This window comes from Bufo bufo, chromosome 2 (assembly GCF_905171765.1).
Source record: "Bufo bufo chromosome 2, aBufBuf1.1, whole genome shotgun sequence".
Classification (NCBI taxonomy): domain Eukaryota; kingdom Metazoa; phylum Chordata; class Amphibia; order Anura; family Bufonidae; genus Bufo; species Bufo bufo.
In genome coordinates this window covers 165,185,160-165,203,852 of record NC_053390.1, presented here as the reverse complement: position 1 = coordinate 165,203,852, position 18,693 = coordinate 165,185,160, and the positions used below count along the sequence as shown (strand labels likewise).

General features: G+C 46.4%; 1 protein-coding gene across 1 annotated transcript in view; it reads left to right on the top strand.

Moving 5' to 3' along the window:
- The first annotated feature begins 1,533 nt into the window (after positions 1-1,533).
- REEP5 (receptor accessory protein 5) overlaps positions 1,534-18,693 on the top strand; it is a 40,296-nt gene continuing 23,136 nt past the window's right edge. The window contains 2 exon segments of the mRNA XM_040421629.1: positions 1,534-1,800; positions 12,931-13,024. Of these exon segments, the coding sequence (XP_040277563.1) occupies positions 1,683-1,800; positions 12,931-13,024 (212 nt within the window). The 5' untranslated portion in view covers positions 1,534-1,682.

Sequence of the window (18,693 nt, the reverse complement as noted above, 5' to 3'; positions counted from 1 at the left end):
GTACTGTGGAGGTCCCTGTTAAAGGGGTGGGTACTGTGGAGGTCCCTGTTAAAGGGGTTGTCAATGTTAAAGGGGCGGGCTCTGTGGAGGTCACTGTAGAAGTCACTGTTAAAGGGCAGGCACTGTAGAAGTCACTGTTAAAGGGGCAGGCACTGTAGAAGTCACTGTTAAAGGGGCAGCCACTATAAAGGTCACTGTTAAAGGGGTGGACAATGTTAAAGGGTTTCTACCACTTTGTTTCACATAATTAGCTGTCAGACACTAGCGATCCGCTAGTGTCTGCTCTGCCAAACCATCCTAATATAATTGCTTTTGGGGCAGCCGGTTCGCTAAAAAAAGAACTTTTATTGATATGCTAATGAGCCTCTAGGTGCTACGGGGGCGTCATTAGCACCTAGAGGCTCGGTCTACCTTCACAAAATGCCGCCGCCCAGCGCGTCCCTCCAGCCCGCCCATCTCCTCCGGAATACGATCCTCCCTGTGAGCGTATGTATTCTGCGCATGCGCAGTGAATGTCTGACCGCTTCCCTGCACAGACATCTCCACTGCGCCTGTTCGTCGGAGCACTATGACGTCATCGGCGCAGGCGCAGTGGAGATGTCTGAGCAGGGAAGCGGTCGGACATTCACTGCGCATGCGCAGAATACATACGCTCACAGGGAGGATCGCATTCCGGAGGAGATGGGCGGGCTGGAGGGACGCGCTGGGCGGCGGCATTTTGTGAAGGTAGACCGAGCCTCTAGGTGCTAATGACGCCCCCATAGCACCTAGAGGCTCATTAGCATATCAATATAAGTTCTTTTTTTAGCGAAACGGCTGCCCCAAAAGCAATTATATTAGGATGGTTCGGTAGAGCAGACACTAGCGGATCGCTAGTGTCTGACAGCTAATTGTGTGAAACAAAGTGGTAGAAACCCTTTAAAGGGGCGGGCACTGTGTAGGTCACTGTTAAAGGGGCGGGCACTGTGAGGTCACTGTTAAAGGGGTGGGCACTGTGAAGGTCACAGTTAAAGGGGCGGGCACTGTGGAGGTCACTGTTAAAGGGGCGGGTACTGTAGAGGTCCCTGTTAAAGGGGTGGTCACTGTTAAAGGGGTGGGTACTGTAGAGGTCACTGTTATGGGTGAAACAGTTGATATCTTTTTATGACACATGGAAACATAAAATAAAATAGATGAAATATACCCGTGCGAAGCCGGGTCCTTCTGCTAGTCTCATGTGATATATATATATATATATATATATATATATATATATATATATATATATATAGTCTCTCTCGGGAAGTATGAGAATAGCTGCAAATAGACTAGAAGGAAGGTTGAGGAAAATTAGCTGTAATCTGATTGGTTTCTATAAGGAGCTGTGGTCAACCAATCACATCTCTTCTCTCAGTCTTTGAACATCACTTTACTCAGAAATAAGCATTCATCGGATTGGTTGGTAGAAGGGCACAGAGAAGACAATGGCCGGGCGCTGGCAGCACTGCAGTGTGCTCTGGGTGTGGCTGCAGTGCTAGGAATAGCCGGAGCAGCAGGGCGGAGTGCCAGCTGACGGCTCGTGTCCAACGCTGACGAGAAAGTCATCTCCTCCGTAGACTCCGCCCGCGGCTCCCCCTCCCTCCCTCTTCATCCCTGTGTCACACATCAGCCATCACACACGGCAGCCGCCTCCGGAGCACAGCATGGCCGCAGCATTCAAGGACGGCTTCGAGAAGTTCCTCAGCCAGAAAAATGTGGTCACCGACCTGCTGGAGAAGATCGAGGCCAAGACCGGGGTGAACCGGCGCTACATAGCCCTGGGTGAGCCGTGCATGCCCCGCTGATGTGGTGGGCGACACTGGGGCTCTCTGGCCCCCGAGACTTGTACTGCAGGCGACATTTGTATGCTGCGCCCACAGGAGGGTCGACTATTGAGCGACAAATGCAGACAACATACGTATGGCCTGCATTACCCAAGCCTGGCATATGCTCTGTCTCTGGTGGTGGGAGACATTTTCTCTCAGACACATTGGCAGATGCTTTCTATATGGATATAGTATTTATTGTGTAATACTCACTTTCCCAATACAAAAAGTGACATTTTTTTCTCTCATTTGCCACCATGAGAGCCCCGGGTACACCCAGCTGTATAAAGGTGTGGCATGTGGCAGCTGTGGACGGCGCCAGGTGTTGCAGTGAAACACCTGCTGCTATTCCACGTGATGGCTCAGCTGGCCGCTAACATATGGCGGTGGCAGCTCTCCCCGCACCATGAATGGGCGCCTACCCTCCGCTCTCATCCACGTGACATCCAGGTTAGGGGGTCCCAAATAATGAAAAAGAACCTGGGGTAGAAAGTGCCGCCATCTGATCGCACCCTGCAACAGCCCCAGCAGAGTACTTGATGGTGTGACCATGAAAGCTATGAAATACCATTTTGGCCTTGTGCACATGAACGTACTTTCATTCTGTGTACGTTCCGGTTTTTTTGCAGACCGTATACGGAACCATTCATTTCAATGCGTCCGCAAAAAAAAACAGAAGTTACTCTGTGTGCATTCGGTTTACGTATGTCCGTATTTCCATTCCGCCAAAAAATAGAACTTGTCCTAATATTGTCCGCTTTACCAACAAGGATAGTACTGTTCTATTAGGGGCCGGCTGTTCCGTTCCGCAAAATACGGAATGCACACGGGCGTCGTCATCCGTATTTTTTTTTTGCGGATGGCAAAATACAGTTGTGTGCATGAGGCCTTAGTTTGTGATTTCTGGCCAGAAAAAAATGGATAAAATTGCTTAGTTATGTTTAGTGCTAGAAGTGGAATTTTGTTACCAGTTTTAGCACTTACTGACCCCCTCCCCAAATTGGGGATTGTCCGCTCGGGTAATTAATATGTCGCTTAATTGAGGTTTTCCAACTACAAAAAAAATTGATGTTTATTGTTTGTTAAACCCATTTGCAACCATATGTAGTAGAATTGCTTGCGGAAAATCCACATTGACAGTAGTAGTGAGGAGGATAGGAGTTTAAAAAATGTCACCGACCCACTGCAGAGAGCGTCCGTGAAAGGTGCCCGGAGCGTGATTGTAAATCTGCAACATGTCACTTTATGTTGCAGAGTTTTACTGCAAATCTCGCCCTCTGCGTGTTTGGAGGGAAATAGGCACCGTTTCTGCACTGACACATGCACCTCAACTAGGGAAAAATTGCAAAGTTTAGCGCACATCATGTTTGCGCAAAATTTTTGGAGTTTGAAGGCCTGGCACTCCACATTTGTTATAATCCAGTCAGTCCTAGATTATAGAGGAAATCACCAGCTCTCTTGATTTTGCAGAAAAAACCCTCTATTTGAGTTTAAAGGGGCTGTGCCATCTTAGACTGCTGGCATATCACTGGGTCCCACGCCATCTTCAGAACGAGCCCCTGAAAGTGAAGCAGAGCGCACCTCGTGTGCGGCATGCTCTCCATTCATTTCAATGGGAGTTGTCAAAAAAAGCACGCTGCTATTTTCGGCAGTCCCATAGAGATGAATGGAGGGTTTGCTTTCCGCTCACTTTGGGGATCCCATTCTGGAGATGGGTGCAGGTCTCAGAAATGAGACCCGCACTATCTGACTTTGGTGGTATATCTTACCGATATGCCATCAGTGCCTACTTCTTATTTACCGTAGTTTTTTTTTCTGCCTATAACTTTTAAATTTTCTTTTGAATTGTGTTTTTTAGAGAAATCCTTCTGGAGTACATCTAATTTGTAGAGTATCTTTTATTATTTTCTGTGGTGTGCGGTAATGAGGGAAAAAAGCTTTTCTACTGTGTTTTGTGCTTTTAATTTACAGCGTTCACCATCCAAAATAACATTAAAGGACATCTGTCAGCAGATTTGTACCTATGACACTGGCTGGCCTGTTACATGTGCACTTGGCGGCTGAAGACATCTGTGTTGGTCCCATGTTCATATGTGCCCGGATTGCTGAGAAAAATGAGGTTTTAATATATGCAAATGAGCCTCTAGGAGCAACGGGGGCTTTACTGTTACACCTAAAACTCTGCTCTCTCTGCAACCGCTGCACTTTAATTGAAAGGGCCAGGCAGAAAAAACATCATGCCTGCCTGGTCCTGTCAATCAAAGTGCAGAGGACGTGGCAGTTGCAGAGAGAGCTGAGCCTCTAGGTGTAATGACAACGCCCCCGTTGCTCCTAGAGGCTGGATCCTAGATTTTTCTCAGCAATGTGGACTCATGAACATGGGACCGACACAGATGTCTTCAGCTGCCAAGGACACATGTAACAGGTCAGCCAGCGTCATAGGTACAAATCTGTTGACAGATGTCCTTTTAAGAGGGTGAATAAATAGAGTTAATTTGATGAATCGCCCCGCTCTACTGGCGAGCGTAGATTAGTTTTGGTACATGGCCCGCAGATGTCCGTCCTGCTTAATAACTGTGGTGCATCTGACGCCAGCAGGGAACATGTAAGTTTACATTCACATCTGCTTTATGGTATTCCTGTAGTCTATTCCAGCAGCGGAGCCGACCACCGACATTACCGTATCCGGCATAGCCCGCCAGATCCCCATTCACTACAATAGGTTCCATTGGGTTAGTGTAAGACAGATGTGGACCTAGCCTGAAGAGCATCATGTAAGGGTACGGTACTTTCACACTTGCGGCGGAGGATTCTGGCATCCAGTTCTGTCAAAACGTATGCAAACTGATGGCATTTGTCAGACTGATCAGGATCCTGATCTATATGACAAATGCATTGAAATGCCGGATCAGTCTCTCCGGTGTATTTTTTATTTATTTTTTCACACTTTTGGCGGTCTGAGCATGCCCAGACTGCAATGCCGATCCGTTTTGCCGGAACACTTAAGGCCGGATCCGCCATTAATGCGTGTCAATGGGAAAGTGGCAAGTGTTCCAGAATTTTTGACGGAGATAAAACCGTAGCATGCTGCGGTATTATCTCCATTCTGAAAAGGCAAAGAGACTGAACTGAAGACATCCTGATGCATCCTGAACGGATTGCTCTCCATTCAAATTGCATGGACGGAACTCAATGCCGGAAAAGAATAACGCTAGCGTGAAAATACCCTTCTATGCTGGCCTTATTAAATGTCCTTCACAGTCCTTTCCTGGTTTTGACGGGAGGATCTTTTCAGTCTGCGTTTCCCTGACTTGTTTGCGTCGGGAAAGCCCACCAGAGCGAGCCCAAATACAGATACAAAATGCCGAAAACCATAAGTGTGAATGTGGTCTAACTAGAAACGAGACTTGAGAAACCTCTTTGTGCTGGGAACCTCTGTGTGGGAAGGCGAGGACTATTCTGGCTTCGCTGTATTATACAAATGACCTAAACCCCGCATGGCGCCTGATTTGAGTGACAAATCCCAGTGGAGAAGACTTCAGGGCACAGCATTTTAATTCTGCTGCTGTGTGGTAACTTGGCACTGCCACTAATAGACATGGCATGGGATCTGCATGGCAAAACATGGTGTGACCAACCTTAACTGCGGATTTATGGGACTAATTAAAAAAACTGGCAATTGACTTCTCACACTTCTCTTGTGGATTAGTTGTTGCAATCGCACCCATAAATATGCCTGCTGCTTGTAGATCCGGTCGTACAAGGCGTAATTCTTACCCGTGTGTTACCATGGCATCACTCCCAGATAGTACTAAATACTGTATGATCTGTTCTTGCAGAAGGAAAATAATCCTCGCACTCCTTATAATTATTTTCAGTACTTAGTTTGTACCCTCCCCTCATAAATATGTATACCCATTAGCTGGAGATGAGCTCGCATCCCATAGGTCATTTCACGTTGTAATCATCCTGCATTCTAGTTTTACAGTAAGGCCTCATGCACACGACCATATGGATTTTGCGGTCCGCAAAAACGGATCCCAAAAAATACGGAGGACGTCCGAGTGCATTCTGTATTTTGCAGAACAGAACAGCTGGCCCCTAATAGAACAGTCTTATCCTTGTCCGTAATACAGACAATAATAGGACATGTTCTATTTTTTTGCGGAACGGAAATACGGAAATGGAATGCACACGGGGTACCTTCTGTTTTTTTTAAATGAATTGTTCCGCATACGGTACGCAAAAAAAAAAAAAAAAACGGAACGGACACGGAAAGAAAATATGTTCATGTGCATGAGGCCTAAAACTTGTGGTAAGTTCTCACAGTGGATGATACACATCAGAAAATCCAGTGTGTGTTTGCAGAATCCATGGCCGAAATCTGAGGCCGACCCTCTAGGACAGGATTGCTATGTGCATGCAGACACTCTGCGGTCTCTGCATGGATCCTTCAGTGGGTTTTCACAGCTGGAGGATGCAATGTTGATGGATGGCAGGTATTTCAGTTAGACGTTATCCCTGTTCCACAGGATAGGGGCTCATTCACACGGCCGTTGCCATTTTTGCGGTCCTCAAAACATAGATATTGGCCACGTGTGTTCCGCATTTTGCAGAATCTAACATCCTGCCCTCTGTAGAACAGTCCTATCCTTGTCTGTAAAATGGACTAGAATAGGACATGTCCTACTTTTTATTTTTTTTGCAGGGCTGCGGAACGGCCATACGGATGCAGACAGCACATGGCACGCTGTCCGCATCTTTTGCAGCCCCCATTGAAGTGAATGGGTCCGCATCAGAACCACAAAAAATGTGACTCAGATCCGGACCAAAAATATGTTTGTGTGCATGAGCCCTAAAGGATAACTATTAGATTGGTGGGGGTCTGACCACGGGGAATGGGGGTGTTCCCCTGAAATGAATGGAGCAACTGGTCGAGTATGTGCACTGTCACTCCAGTTCTATGGGGCTGTCAGCCATTTACGCCCATCCCATAGAGCACATATGTCAAACTCATGGCCCTCCAGCTGTTTCAAAATTACAACTTCCATCATGCTTACAGCGTACAGCTATTAGGGCATGCTGGGAGTTGCAGTTTTGCAACAGCTGGAGGGCCATGCGTTTGACCCCCTGCCATAGAGAATGAATAGGCAGAGTGCAGCCACTCTATTTATTGTGGGGGATATGCAGCCTCCATTTTCATGATCAGTATCCTGTGGATAGGGGATAACTTTATCTTACCAGAATACAACTTTAAAGGGGTCTTCCAATATATTTTTACTGATGACCTGTCCTCTGGATAGGTCATCAATATCTGATCAGTAGGGGTCTGACACCTCCACCTATCGGCTGTTTGAGAAAGCACTGGTGCTTACAGTAGTGCCGCAGCGTTCTCTCAGCTCACCAAGAACAGCACCGTACATTTAAAGGGGTTGTCCGGGTTCAGAGCTGTACCCGGACATACCTCCATTTTCACCCAGGCAGCCCCCCTGAATTGAGCATCGGAGCAGTTCATGCTCCGATGCTCTCTTTTGCCCTGCGTCACTGGCACTGATGGGCGTGCTTTAGCGCTGCCCTAGCCAGTAAAACGGCTAGGGCAGCGCTAAAGCACGCCAATCAGAGCCGGTGATGTCAGCGAATATGCTGCCGGGCTGAAGTTTCCGCCCAGCAGTGTTATTGTAAACAAAAGAGCCCTTGCCCTGCGCGATCTAGCGCAGGGCAAGGGAGCGCATGGGAGCATAAAATGCTCCAATGCTAGCATCAGGGGGGCTCCTGGGTGAAAATAAGGGTATGTCCGGGTTCAGCTCTGAACCCAGACAACCCCTTTTTAAATATCGGTTGTGCTTCGTATCGCAGCTCGGCCCCATTCTCTTCAATGGCACAAGACTCACAGGGAGTGTCTGTAGCATCAGGTCTCTGCCCTTCCCAGCTCGGTTGTCACAGATCCAGCATTAGAGGTCACGCTACATTTTTCCCGGAAGAGTAAAAATACTCATCTTACCGTTTTTGAGGAGTATTTTTAGCCGTGGAGGAAAGTTGAAGCCATTTTAAATACATAATACGTAGCGTGCACTTGCCCACATCTGCGTTTGGACCCTCTGTCACAGATTTTGTCAAAGACCGGACAAACAATCCTCGCATGCAGGACTTTTTTGTCCGGTAAAAAGACAGGATCCCGAACAGAAAGTGAATGGATCCCATCATAGCGATTGGAGTCTGTTCCTGTCAGGCTGGGTTCACATCACGTTTCTGTCATACGTTTAATGTACGCAAAGAAACTTCTACTTTAACAGACACCTCAGACAGATGCCATACTGTGCCATCCATTACCATAGAGTTTCATTGTGCAAAAAATATATACTTTTTTTTGCTAGACTTTGCAGGATGGAAAGACGTGGTACACTACACTTTCCCATCCTGAAAAAAGTATACATTAAAGGGGTTATCCCACTTTGCATTTTCATACTTACCTACTGCCAGCGCGCCGTTCACTTCCTGGATTCTGGCTGGGGGCGGGCTTCATCTCTATTAAAGTCTTCTCCCGGCCGGGCCGTGCGCTGGACTGAATGCGCACGCTGCCGCACATGCGCCATGGTGACTTATTCCTGGCCAGTATAGTACAGAGCCGTCATGCGCATTCGCGGCTCTGTACTATTCTGGCCAGGAAGAAGTCCCCATCGTGCATGCGCGGCAGCGTGCGTGTTCAGGACAGCGAGCGGCCTGGCCGGGAGAAAATAAGGAGTCTTCTGCGCAAGCGCGGCCACCGGGATTCCGGAGAAGAGCGGTGGCCGTAACCAGGGAAGACCGAATGACAACAGTGAGGTAAGTGGGGATGAATTTTCTCCTAAACGGTGGGAATTGGTTAATCAAATATATTTACAAAAATGATCACTGTCAAATCATTAACAGATTTAACAGTGATCATTATGATGGGAATACCCCTTTTTTTTTTTTTTTTTTTTTTTTTTTTTTTACAATGGAACTCTATGGTGATGGATGCCATCTGTCGTGGCCTAAGAGGTGGGTGTGCAGGGGAACCATTACTAATCTAAATAACATCAGACAATTCTAAGCAAGTGATAAAGTCCAGTCCAATATGGCGGAGCCTACCTGTACTTTATCACTTAGCTATAATAGCCGGCATTCACTACATGCTGCACTACAGACATGCTCTGAATGGAGTGCAGCGTCTGATGTGTGTAGATCACACACTGCACTACATACATTACCCTACCGCTGCAACGAGTACTCGATTAAATCAAGTAATTCGACACAATTTTTTTTTTTTTTTGCATTGAGGCTTCATTTGTGTCATGTGACCACGGAGCGGGCGTGAACCGATTACTGGAGCCGGCACTCTCCATACCAGCATGACAATCCCCCAGGCAGCTGCTCCCAGCCAATCCCAGTGCTTCTCTCATAGACACCTCATGTGAGAGCAGCCATAACAGGCCTGCCGATTGGTTAGTGGTAAGGCTCCATTCACACGTCCGTAGTGCATTGCGGATCTGCGATACACCTGGCCGGCACCCCCATAGAAATGCCTCATCTTGTCCGCACTTGCGGAGAAGAATAGGACACGTTCTGTGCTGTCCGCATCCATTCCTGCTCCATAGAGAATGGGTCTGCTTTTTCGGAATGGATGTGGCCCCATTTGCAGACGTGTGAATGGGGCCTAAGACAAATGCTGATTGGCTATAAATGGATTGGGGGCGGGGCTTAGCGCAGCCAGAAAGTGTAGTGGTTTCAGGTTAGTGTGGCTTGCTGTACATTACTGGGGCTGGTGACTCCTGCAGTGCAGACCCTGTGGGCTGGGGTTTTCCCTGTTACTGCCGGAGGTAGGTGATGCTTTGTGTTTGCATCATACAGTAAGCTAATGTTGTGCACTACAAAGCCCTCAGCTATTTATGCCATGCAGACACTGAATAGATATTGTATTGGAAGGTGGGGGGATTGTTGCCCCTTGCAGTATAATGTCACCATTTGGCCCACCCCATGCAGTATAATGTCTCCTTGACCTCAGCCACCCCATGCAGTATGTCACCTTGTCCCCAGCCGCCTCATACAGTATAATGTCACCTTGTCCCCAGCCGCCTCATACAGTATAATGTCACCTTGTCCCCAGCCGCCTCATACAGTATAATGTCACCTTGTCCCCAGCCGCCTCATACAGTATAATGTCACCTTGTCCCCAGCCGCCTCATACAGTATAATGTCACCTTGTCCCCAGCCGCCTCATACAGTATAATGTCACCTTGTCCCCAGCCGCCTCATACAGTATAATGTCACCTTGTCCCCAGCCGCCTCATACAGTATAATGTCACCTTGTCCCCAGCCGCCTCATACAGTATAATGTCACCTTGTCCCCAGCCGCCTATACAGTATAATGTCACCTTGTCCCCAGCCGCCTCATACAGTATAATGTCACCTTGTCCCCAGCCGCCTATACAGTATAATGTCACCTTGTCCCCAGCCGCCTCATACAGTATAATGTCACCTTGTCCCCAGCCGCCTCATACAGTATAATGTCACCTTGTCCCCAGCCGCCTCATACAGTATAATGTCACCTTGTCCCCAGCCGCCTCATACAGTATAATGTCACCTTGTCCCCAGCCGCCTCATACAGTATAATGTCACCTTGTCCCCAGCCGCCTCATGCAGTATAATGTCACCTTGTCCCCAGCCGCCTCATGCAGTATAATGTCACCTTGTCCCCAGCCGCCTCATGCAGTATAATGTCACCTTGTCCCCAGCCGCCTCATGCAGTATAATGTCACCTTGTCCCCAGCCGCCTCATGCAGTATAATGTCACCTTGTCCCCAGCCGCCTCATGCAGTATAATGTCACCTTGTCCCCAGCCGCCTCATACAGTATAATGTCATCTTGATGGCACTGAGTGGGGAGAGCTGAAGGCACGGGGGGGGGGGGGGGGGGGGGGGATAGTGGAGCTGATGGCACTGGGGGGAACTGATGCACTTGGGTTGATCGCACAGGGGGGAACGAAGGGTGTTGGGGACTGATGGCAGGGGGTCTGATGTGTTTTTTTTATAAAGGAAAACAGTCTATTAATTAATTTTTTTCTTATTAGATTACTAAATTAATCGTAAAAATAATCTGTAGAATACTCTTATTACTAAAATAATAGTTTACTGCAGCCCTACATTGCTGCACTGCCACTTTGTGGTGCACGTCAGGCTGGATGTCCGGGCTCTGCTGTTGTTGTCCACTACTAAAAATTTTTGCGAATTTCCTTGTGACATTTTCCAAACATGTTACTAAAAATGTATAACCCGTAAAAGGATGCAGATTCAGCATCTTTTTTTATTTTGTGACTGGTATGTTCTAGTGCACTCCAATATACCTCTACTAAATTTACATACATGCCTTGCCATTATTTGTGAATGAGAAGGGAGAGAGATCCATGTGTCGACCACAGCTCCCCTGGCCCAAACTGACATCCACTACATGTTGATGTGATCACAGTACAATATCCCCGCGATTGGATAGAGACTGACGGTACCATAAATTACTATGATAATGTCAGTTCGGGCAGGGAGATGCGGTAGACACACAGACCTTTTTTTTTTATTATTATTATTATTATTATTATTATTTTTTATTTTTTAATACTAATTCAGAAGTTTTTTAACTTTTGTGAAATTATTTTTATTTCATGACCCCTCTCCCCGATCTATTTATGTAGGTGCATCGTTTTTTGCGCCTGAATTTGTTGTAAAAATAGTCTCATTTCTACTCTATTCCAGGGCTGGTGTACTTTTCTTCATCTGCTTTCAGGGGTGAAGTGCAACTTTGTTTTGCAAATAAATTTAGACCAGTCTAGGTGAATATGAACCTGTCTAACTGAAAAACAGCCACCAGAGGTCAGACTAAGTGCTCATGCACACGACCGTATGTATTTTGCAGTCCGCAAAAAATTCGGATGACGTCCGTGTACATTCCGTATTTTGTGGAACGGAACAGCCTGCCCCTAATAGAACAGTACTATCCTTGTCCGTAATGCAGACAATAACAGAACGCGTTCTATTTTCTTTCTTTTTTTTTTTTTTTTTTCGGAACGGACATACGGAAATGGAATGCACACGGAGTAACTTCATTTTTGTGGACCCATTGAAATGAATAGTTCCGCATGCAGTCCGCAAAAAAAAAACTGAACGAACACGGAAAGAAAATATGTTCGTGTGCATGAGTCCTAATACAAATACGCCTAGTCTAATTCATCGACTACTGTGAGACTTTTAATAAATTCAAAAGAATGACGGCTAAATCAAATACGCCTCTCTAATTTTACGCCTAAAAACAGGTGAGCGTCATAAATGTGCTCCTGTGAGTCGTCTCCTGATTTCTGGTTCCTGTTGTCCAAATGGGTGCTGCAAAGCATATCTGTGAATGTTAACAGCTTGGGTAAGGTGGCAGCACCCATAATCATGTACAGAAAATAGAATAAAAAATCTACAAACTGAATGAAAACTGATTATCTATCTGTTTTTAATGAGTGAAAAACTGATCAGTCCTGGTGTAAAAAGCTGTGGTCTAACATGAGCGTGGCCCCTGTAGTAACTCCCAGCGACAGCTGATGCTGTGAGTATGGGAATGTGTCATTTGCATGTGGAGGAGGAGAGAGGGGGTAGACTTGGCAGTCGTAGCGTTGACGTGCTCTGTAGGAACTTCAGCCAAGCATTCTGGAAGATGATTCGATTCCTTGCAGCAGGTAAGCAGCAGAACAGAGTTTCTACAGGAAAAGTTCCATATAGCCACTTTCTCACAGCAGAATTTGTAAGCCAAAACCAGCAGTTGACCTAAAATGGAGAAAAAAGGTACAAGTGCCTCCTTCATGCTTGCTTTCTGGGTAGGTTCCCCTCCTGGTTTTCCCCACAAATATGTCTGAACTGTACAAAACTTCTCTGGTTGAAGTGTTTCCATAGAGCCATGTGGCACAACCAGTTTGGGTTAGAAAACATGACTCGTTGAGATTTCTCCTCCCTCCCTTTGTCCTCCATATTCTGCACATAGTCTGCACTTTACACTGATATTTAAAGGATCATTTCTTTTCTTATTTCCTGAACAGCAATCATTGGCATCTTAGCTGTTTACTTGGTGATCGGTTATGGGGCGTCTCTGCTTTGCAACTTGATCGGATTTGGCTATCCAGCATACATTTCGTAAGTATCTATTAGTCCTAACTGCGGGCTATCTGCATGAGATGCCATCAGCTTTGCTTGGTCCTTAACACGCAATTAAATCTGTAATTATAAATTATTCACAACTTTCTATTAGCTTGCACATCATTACAGAGCTGGAAAAATCCCATTTTGTCTATTATGATGACTTTTATTTAGTGTACAATTTGAGTATCATGAAGCGTTTTGTGACAAAATCCTTTCTTTCCCTTTCTATTTTTTTTTTTTTTTAAGTTTTACGGCTCAGGGTGGTTTAAAAAAATGTAGCATTTTTTCTAGAGCAAAAAAAATGTGACGTGGCCGGAAGTTACATGCTGACCAATAGGAAATTATAAAATGCTCTTTTAAAACTGCTTTTTAAAGGGGTTGTCCTGTTTAAAGAGGAAATGGGGCAACTTAGGGGATCGATCCTGTGATAAAGAATAGATGATTACTTACCTCGACAGATCCTGTGCTGACACTCTGGGTGTCCTGGCAGGGCTCTGTTTTTCCAGCTGCAGTGGTGGTCACGTCAACAGCGTGTCACTGCTGCAGCCCATCATCTGTCATTACAGGTCAATCCCTGTGTTCAGTTTTCGTTCAGAAGTCACCTTTTTTAGTGGCAAAAAAGTCCTGCATGTAAGATTTATACATTTTTTGGCAGATTTTCTTGTGGAACCTGTGACAGAGCCCCCGAAGCAGATGTAAACAAGCCCTAAAACAGTGTTGTAATCAGATGAACACTAGACGGTTATTTCACTTAGGCCTCATGCACATAACGTATTTAGTTTCCGTGTCTCTTTTTTTAATTTATTTTTTGCAGACCATTGCGGATTCATTTCAATGTGTCCGCAAAAATAAAACGGAAGTTACTCCGTGTGCATTCCACTTCCGTATTTCCATTCCGCAAAAAAATAGAACTTGTCCTATTATTGTCCACATTACGGACAAGGATAGGACTGTTCTATTAGGGGCCAGCTGTTTCGTTCCGCAAAATACAGAATGCACACGGACGTCATTTGTATTTTTTTTGTGGACCGCAAAATACATACGGTCGTGGGCATGAGCCCTTAAAAGGAGTTTCCAGGCTTTCCTTAGGATAGGTCATAAATATCCAATCGGTGAGGCTCCAACACACTGCACCCCCACCAATCAGCCGTTCCCTGCAGCCTGCGGAGCTGGAGCTAACTCTTAAATGGAGCAGGAAGCACCGATCTATTCAAAATGCCAGTTACAGCTGGATCTGTGGAGGACACACTGTTATAGGGGGATCTGTGGAGGACACACTGTTATAGGGGGATCTGTGGAGGACCCACTGTTATAGGGGGATCTGTGGAGGACCCACTGTTATAGGGGGATCTGTGGAGGACACACTGTTATAGGGGGACCTGTGGAGGACACACTGTTATAGGGGGACCTGTGGAGGACACACTGTTATAGGGGGACCTGTGGAGGACACACTGTTATAGGGGGACCTGTGGAGGACACACTGTTATAGGGGGATCTGTGGAGGACACACTGTTATAGGGGGATCTGTGGAGGACACACTGTTATAGGGGGATCTGTGGAGGACACTCAACCACAACCACGCTCAAACCCAACTGGTCAAACTTGTTAAATGACTCCCAAACACAATATGGACAATAACTCCCCCCCCCCCCCCCCCCCCCCTCTTCCAATCCGACACTTAATAAACCCTTTCATGTACTAAAAAAAAAGCAATGGAGCTAGGTGGGCTGGCAAGGGAGGGGTTAATAAGTGATGGATGGCCCTGTGTTTACTAGGCAAGCACCTGTTGTGACAGGTGCAAAGCGATCTCCTAACTGTGTTCGTTTCCCCCCCCCATCCAGTCCAGCCAGGCACAATTCAATTAATAGCACCCCCACCCCCTCCCCTTCACAATGATAATGCACTCTACTCAGCAGCACGCCACCAGGCATCCTGCAAGCTGCAATCAGGGCTGTCGTATCTCCTCAACTTTTTCTCTGGAGGCCTGGGTTCAGTAGCCAGGAGCAGCCTTGATTCCTTCAGCGCAGCTGCCGCGCTGCACTCCTGTGTACTCTGTTCCTCCTAGTCCTGGCTTCCACTTCCCGCCGCCGTGCCTGCAAACCAGAATTGACTGGCGGCGACCGAATTTGCAGGCAGCGTGCGTGTGACGTCACGTCAGTGCTCTCTGCGCAGTGACTGTCACTGTGATTCGGATCGGCGGTGGCCGGGCCACGGGGCAAGAGCGTTACGTTTTAAAGGGATAGGAAGGGGAATCAGCGGGGGGGGGGGGCAAGGAATAGCCTACTCCCCTGTAGCGATGCCTATGCTTTTATAATGTCTAGACAGGTCATTAGGAATTCAGAACAGACTGTATAGGAGGTCAGGAGATTGAGAAACAGACAGAACATGATGATGGTGCAATTCCTTAAGGTCACACAGTAGATGCTGACGTGTACGTATAGAATATCAGCCTATTGGTAAACTCGTCTGCTTTCTCTAGTGTCCTGCTTCTAGGGAGAATAGCACCGTGTAGTGGAGGATGTCACACTTTTTATGCTTCCATGTGAAATGTGAGGGATATAGAAGTACAATAGGGTCCTATAGAGGTTTATGGATGCTACAATATGACCATGTAGATGAGGCCTGAAGCAGGAATGGCCTGGTAAGTTGGGAGTGTCAGTTTGTAGTGATGATTACAACCCCTCCCCTGGCTGTGGTTACTGTTAAAAGGTCTGTCATATCAGTTCCTGACAATTTGCCCATATAAAGGTGTTGCCGATGAATGCTCGTTCATATGGTGATCCTATCATTTGTACAGGCCCCTATATTATCATTTCTGGGAGGCAGATCTTACGGTCTAAGCATCAATCCGCTGCCCAGAAACAATGCAGCTGTATAAGGACAAGAGACGGCAATATGTCACATAAATTTGTGATACTAGCCTCACTAGATAGATGTTATAAACATGTCATAGGGGGAAAAGGTGAGATTTTGGCAATAACCTTTATTTTCTAGCTCATGCAGTAAAACTATAGTAACTAATCCATACAGAATTGCATACTAATCCAAAATAAGCGCAACATGGGTGGACACGATAATGAGCATACTGTAATTATCCTGCTCTAATGATGGATGTATAAAGAATTGAGATAGAACCCTAGTACAATATATACCCGACTTCTCTGTCCAAAGCTGCGGCCTCCACTAGAAGGTGTACACATCTGAGCATGCGCAGTAGGCATCTGTGCTGTTTGGGAAGCACTAGCAGAGGCTCTGCGCACGCACTGATTCTGACCAACGGTGCAGGAACACAGGGCAGGCAAGATGTCTGGTCTTGTCAGTCATGGGGGAGTCCGGCGTTGCGGGGTGGTGACAAACTGGTGCTCCAGTGGCTTGGGCCAGTGCCTCATTGCTCCAACAACGATCATATAAAGGAAAGGGACAATGCAACATAAATAAGGTATAGTTTAAATCGGCAAGGTCAGCTCTAGCAGCCAGTATGCCTGGTTTAAGGGTCTATTCACACGTCCGTTTTTTCTTTCCTGATCTGTTCCGTTTTTTCAGGAACAGATCTGGACCCATTCATTTTCAATGGGTCCTGGAAAAAAACGGACAGCTCAATGTCTGATTTTTTCCAGGACCCATTGAAAATGAATGGGTCCAGATCTGTTCCTGAAAAAACGGAACAGATCAGGAAAGAAAAAACGGACATGTGAATGGACCCTAATAGGGTTGACCGTGCTTGACAGAAACTTATGTACATTTGTTTTAGAGCCTATTTCACTACCTGATGTTTGGTTCTGGAAGAATGGAGGTTAGTCAGAACTAGTGCTCCTAGGGCCCTGTGTTTGCATAGAGCACAATGTGGAGTCTCTAATCTCGTATGTACGTCGTCTGACCCTCTTCTGCTTTCGTCACAGTTTGAATTCACATGGTTCCTCACAGTTCTAGTTTCCATAAAGTGCTGGATTTTATTGCATTTGAACTGACATGTTTTATTTTTATATAATATATATAGTATATATTTTATAATATAAATTTTTTTATTTAATTTTTTGTGAGAGAAATCTGGCCCTTTTTATCCAAATATCTGGACACAAACATTAATTCCCCATAACTGGTCCATGTAAAGGTGTGTGCTCATGTGTCAGTCATCTGCTGAGATGATCGGTTACCACATTACACATATCTGTGCACTTCTCAGCAGTTTCTATTCTCTCAGCTGACTGAACTGTCAATATCAGATTTGTTCATTAGCAGTCGTAAGACTGTCACAAGTTTTGCCCAGTCATGCCTGTAGCCTCCCCCTTGTGAGCTTCTGTCATTCAGCAAAGCCAAGAGATCACCTATTCTTTCCTGCAAGTGATAAATGGATAATTGCTGGGATTATAAGAATGGTAACCCCAAGCCCCTGCTCCTCCACACCGCTCAGCCATGTTCAGAAGTCTGAATGGAGTAACTGTCAAACGTGTGCTGATGCGCCATTTGGTGTCTATGGGTACAGAAAAACAAAAAAAATGTACTTTTCCATCATTTTGATGAACAGAATATTGCCTGCTTTTTTGCTAGAATCATCAATGGAGGCTCCTGCCAAAAGCTCTGTCATAGAGGTGAATTTAAAGGGGTTGTGTCCCTTCAGTAAATGGCATTTATCATGTAGAGGATGTTACTACAAGCCAATTGCTAATGTTTTGTGATTATCCATATTGCTTCCTTTGCTGGCTGGATTCATTTTTCCATCACATTATACCCTGCTTTTTTCCATGTATACAGCCACGCTGTAATCCAGCAGTGGTGGCCGTGCTTGCACATTATAGGAAAAAGTGCCGGCGTCTCTGGTGGCTGGGACCATGGGAGCTCACATAGGCCGGTGCTTTTTTTCTATAGTGTGCAAGCACAACCACCGCTGCTGGATTGCAGGGTGATCATAACCATGGAAAAATAAATCCAGCCATCAAAGTAGGCAATATGGACAATCACAGTACATTAGTAAGTGCCTTGTATTAGCATAATAAATGCTATCTGCTGAAGTGAGACTACCCCTTTAACCTAACTGGCGGAAATTTAAAGTAGTTTTCTCGCCCATATTCCTTGGGGGACACAGGAAACCATGGGTATAGCTCTGCTCCCTAGGAGGCGTGACACTAAGTGAAAGCTGTAAGCCCCTCTTCCATCAGCTATACCCTTCAGCCTGGAGAGAGAGACTGCCAGTTTTTGCTTAGTGTCCAAGGAGGCAAGACACCCCCTGCTTAGGCAGGGTTGCTTTCCTAAAAATTTTTTATTTTTTGCGTTATTTGTTGTTTTTAATTCGGTTTTTTTTCTACTTGCAGGGACAACAGAGGCGCACTAGACCCCTCTGTTTCTCCCGGGGTTGAGTTGCGCCAGTGCCGGTAATGCCGCACTGCCGCCTCCCCCACAGAAGACAAGGTGGACCAGGGCAGCCTCGCTCCCCTGCGTCCCGCCAGCTCAAGGGTCGCCCGCACGCCAAGTCCCTCCCCCGGCTTCCTGCCACTGCGGTGCCAGTAGCTGAAGGGGCGACCCTGCTGGATGGATTGAGGGTGAAGACAGCGGATGGTGAGAGTGGCTGCTCCAGCCTCCCCTTCTCTCCCTCCCACCGCTGCTACGTCTACGCTTGAAGGCAAGCGTTTTTTCCATCATCGACCAACCCCCCCCCCCCCCCCCCC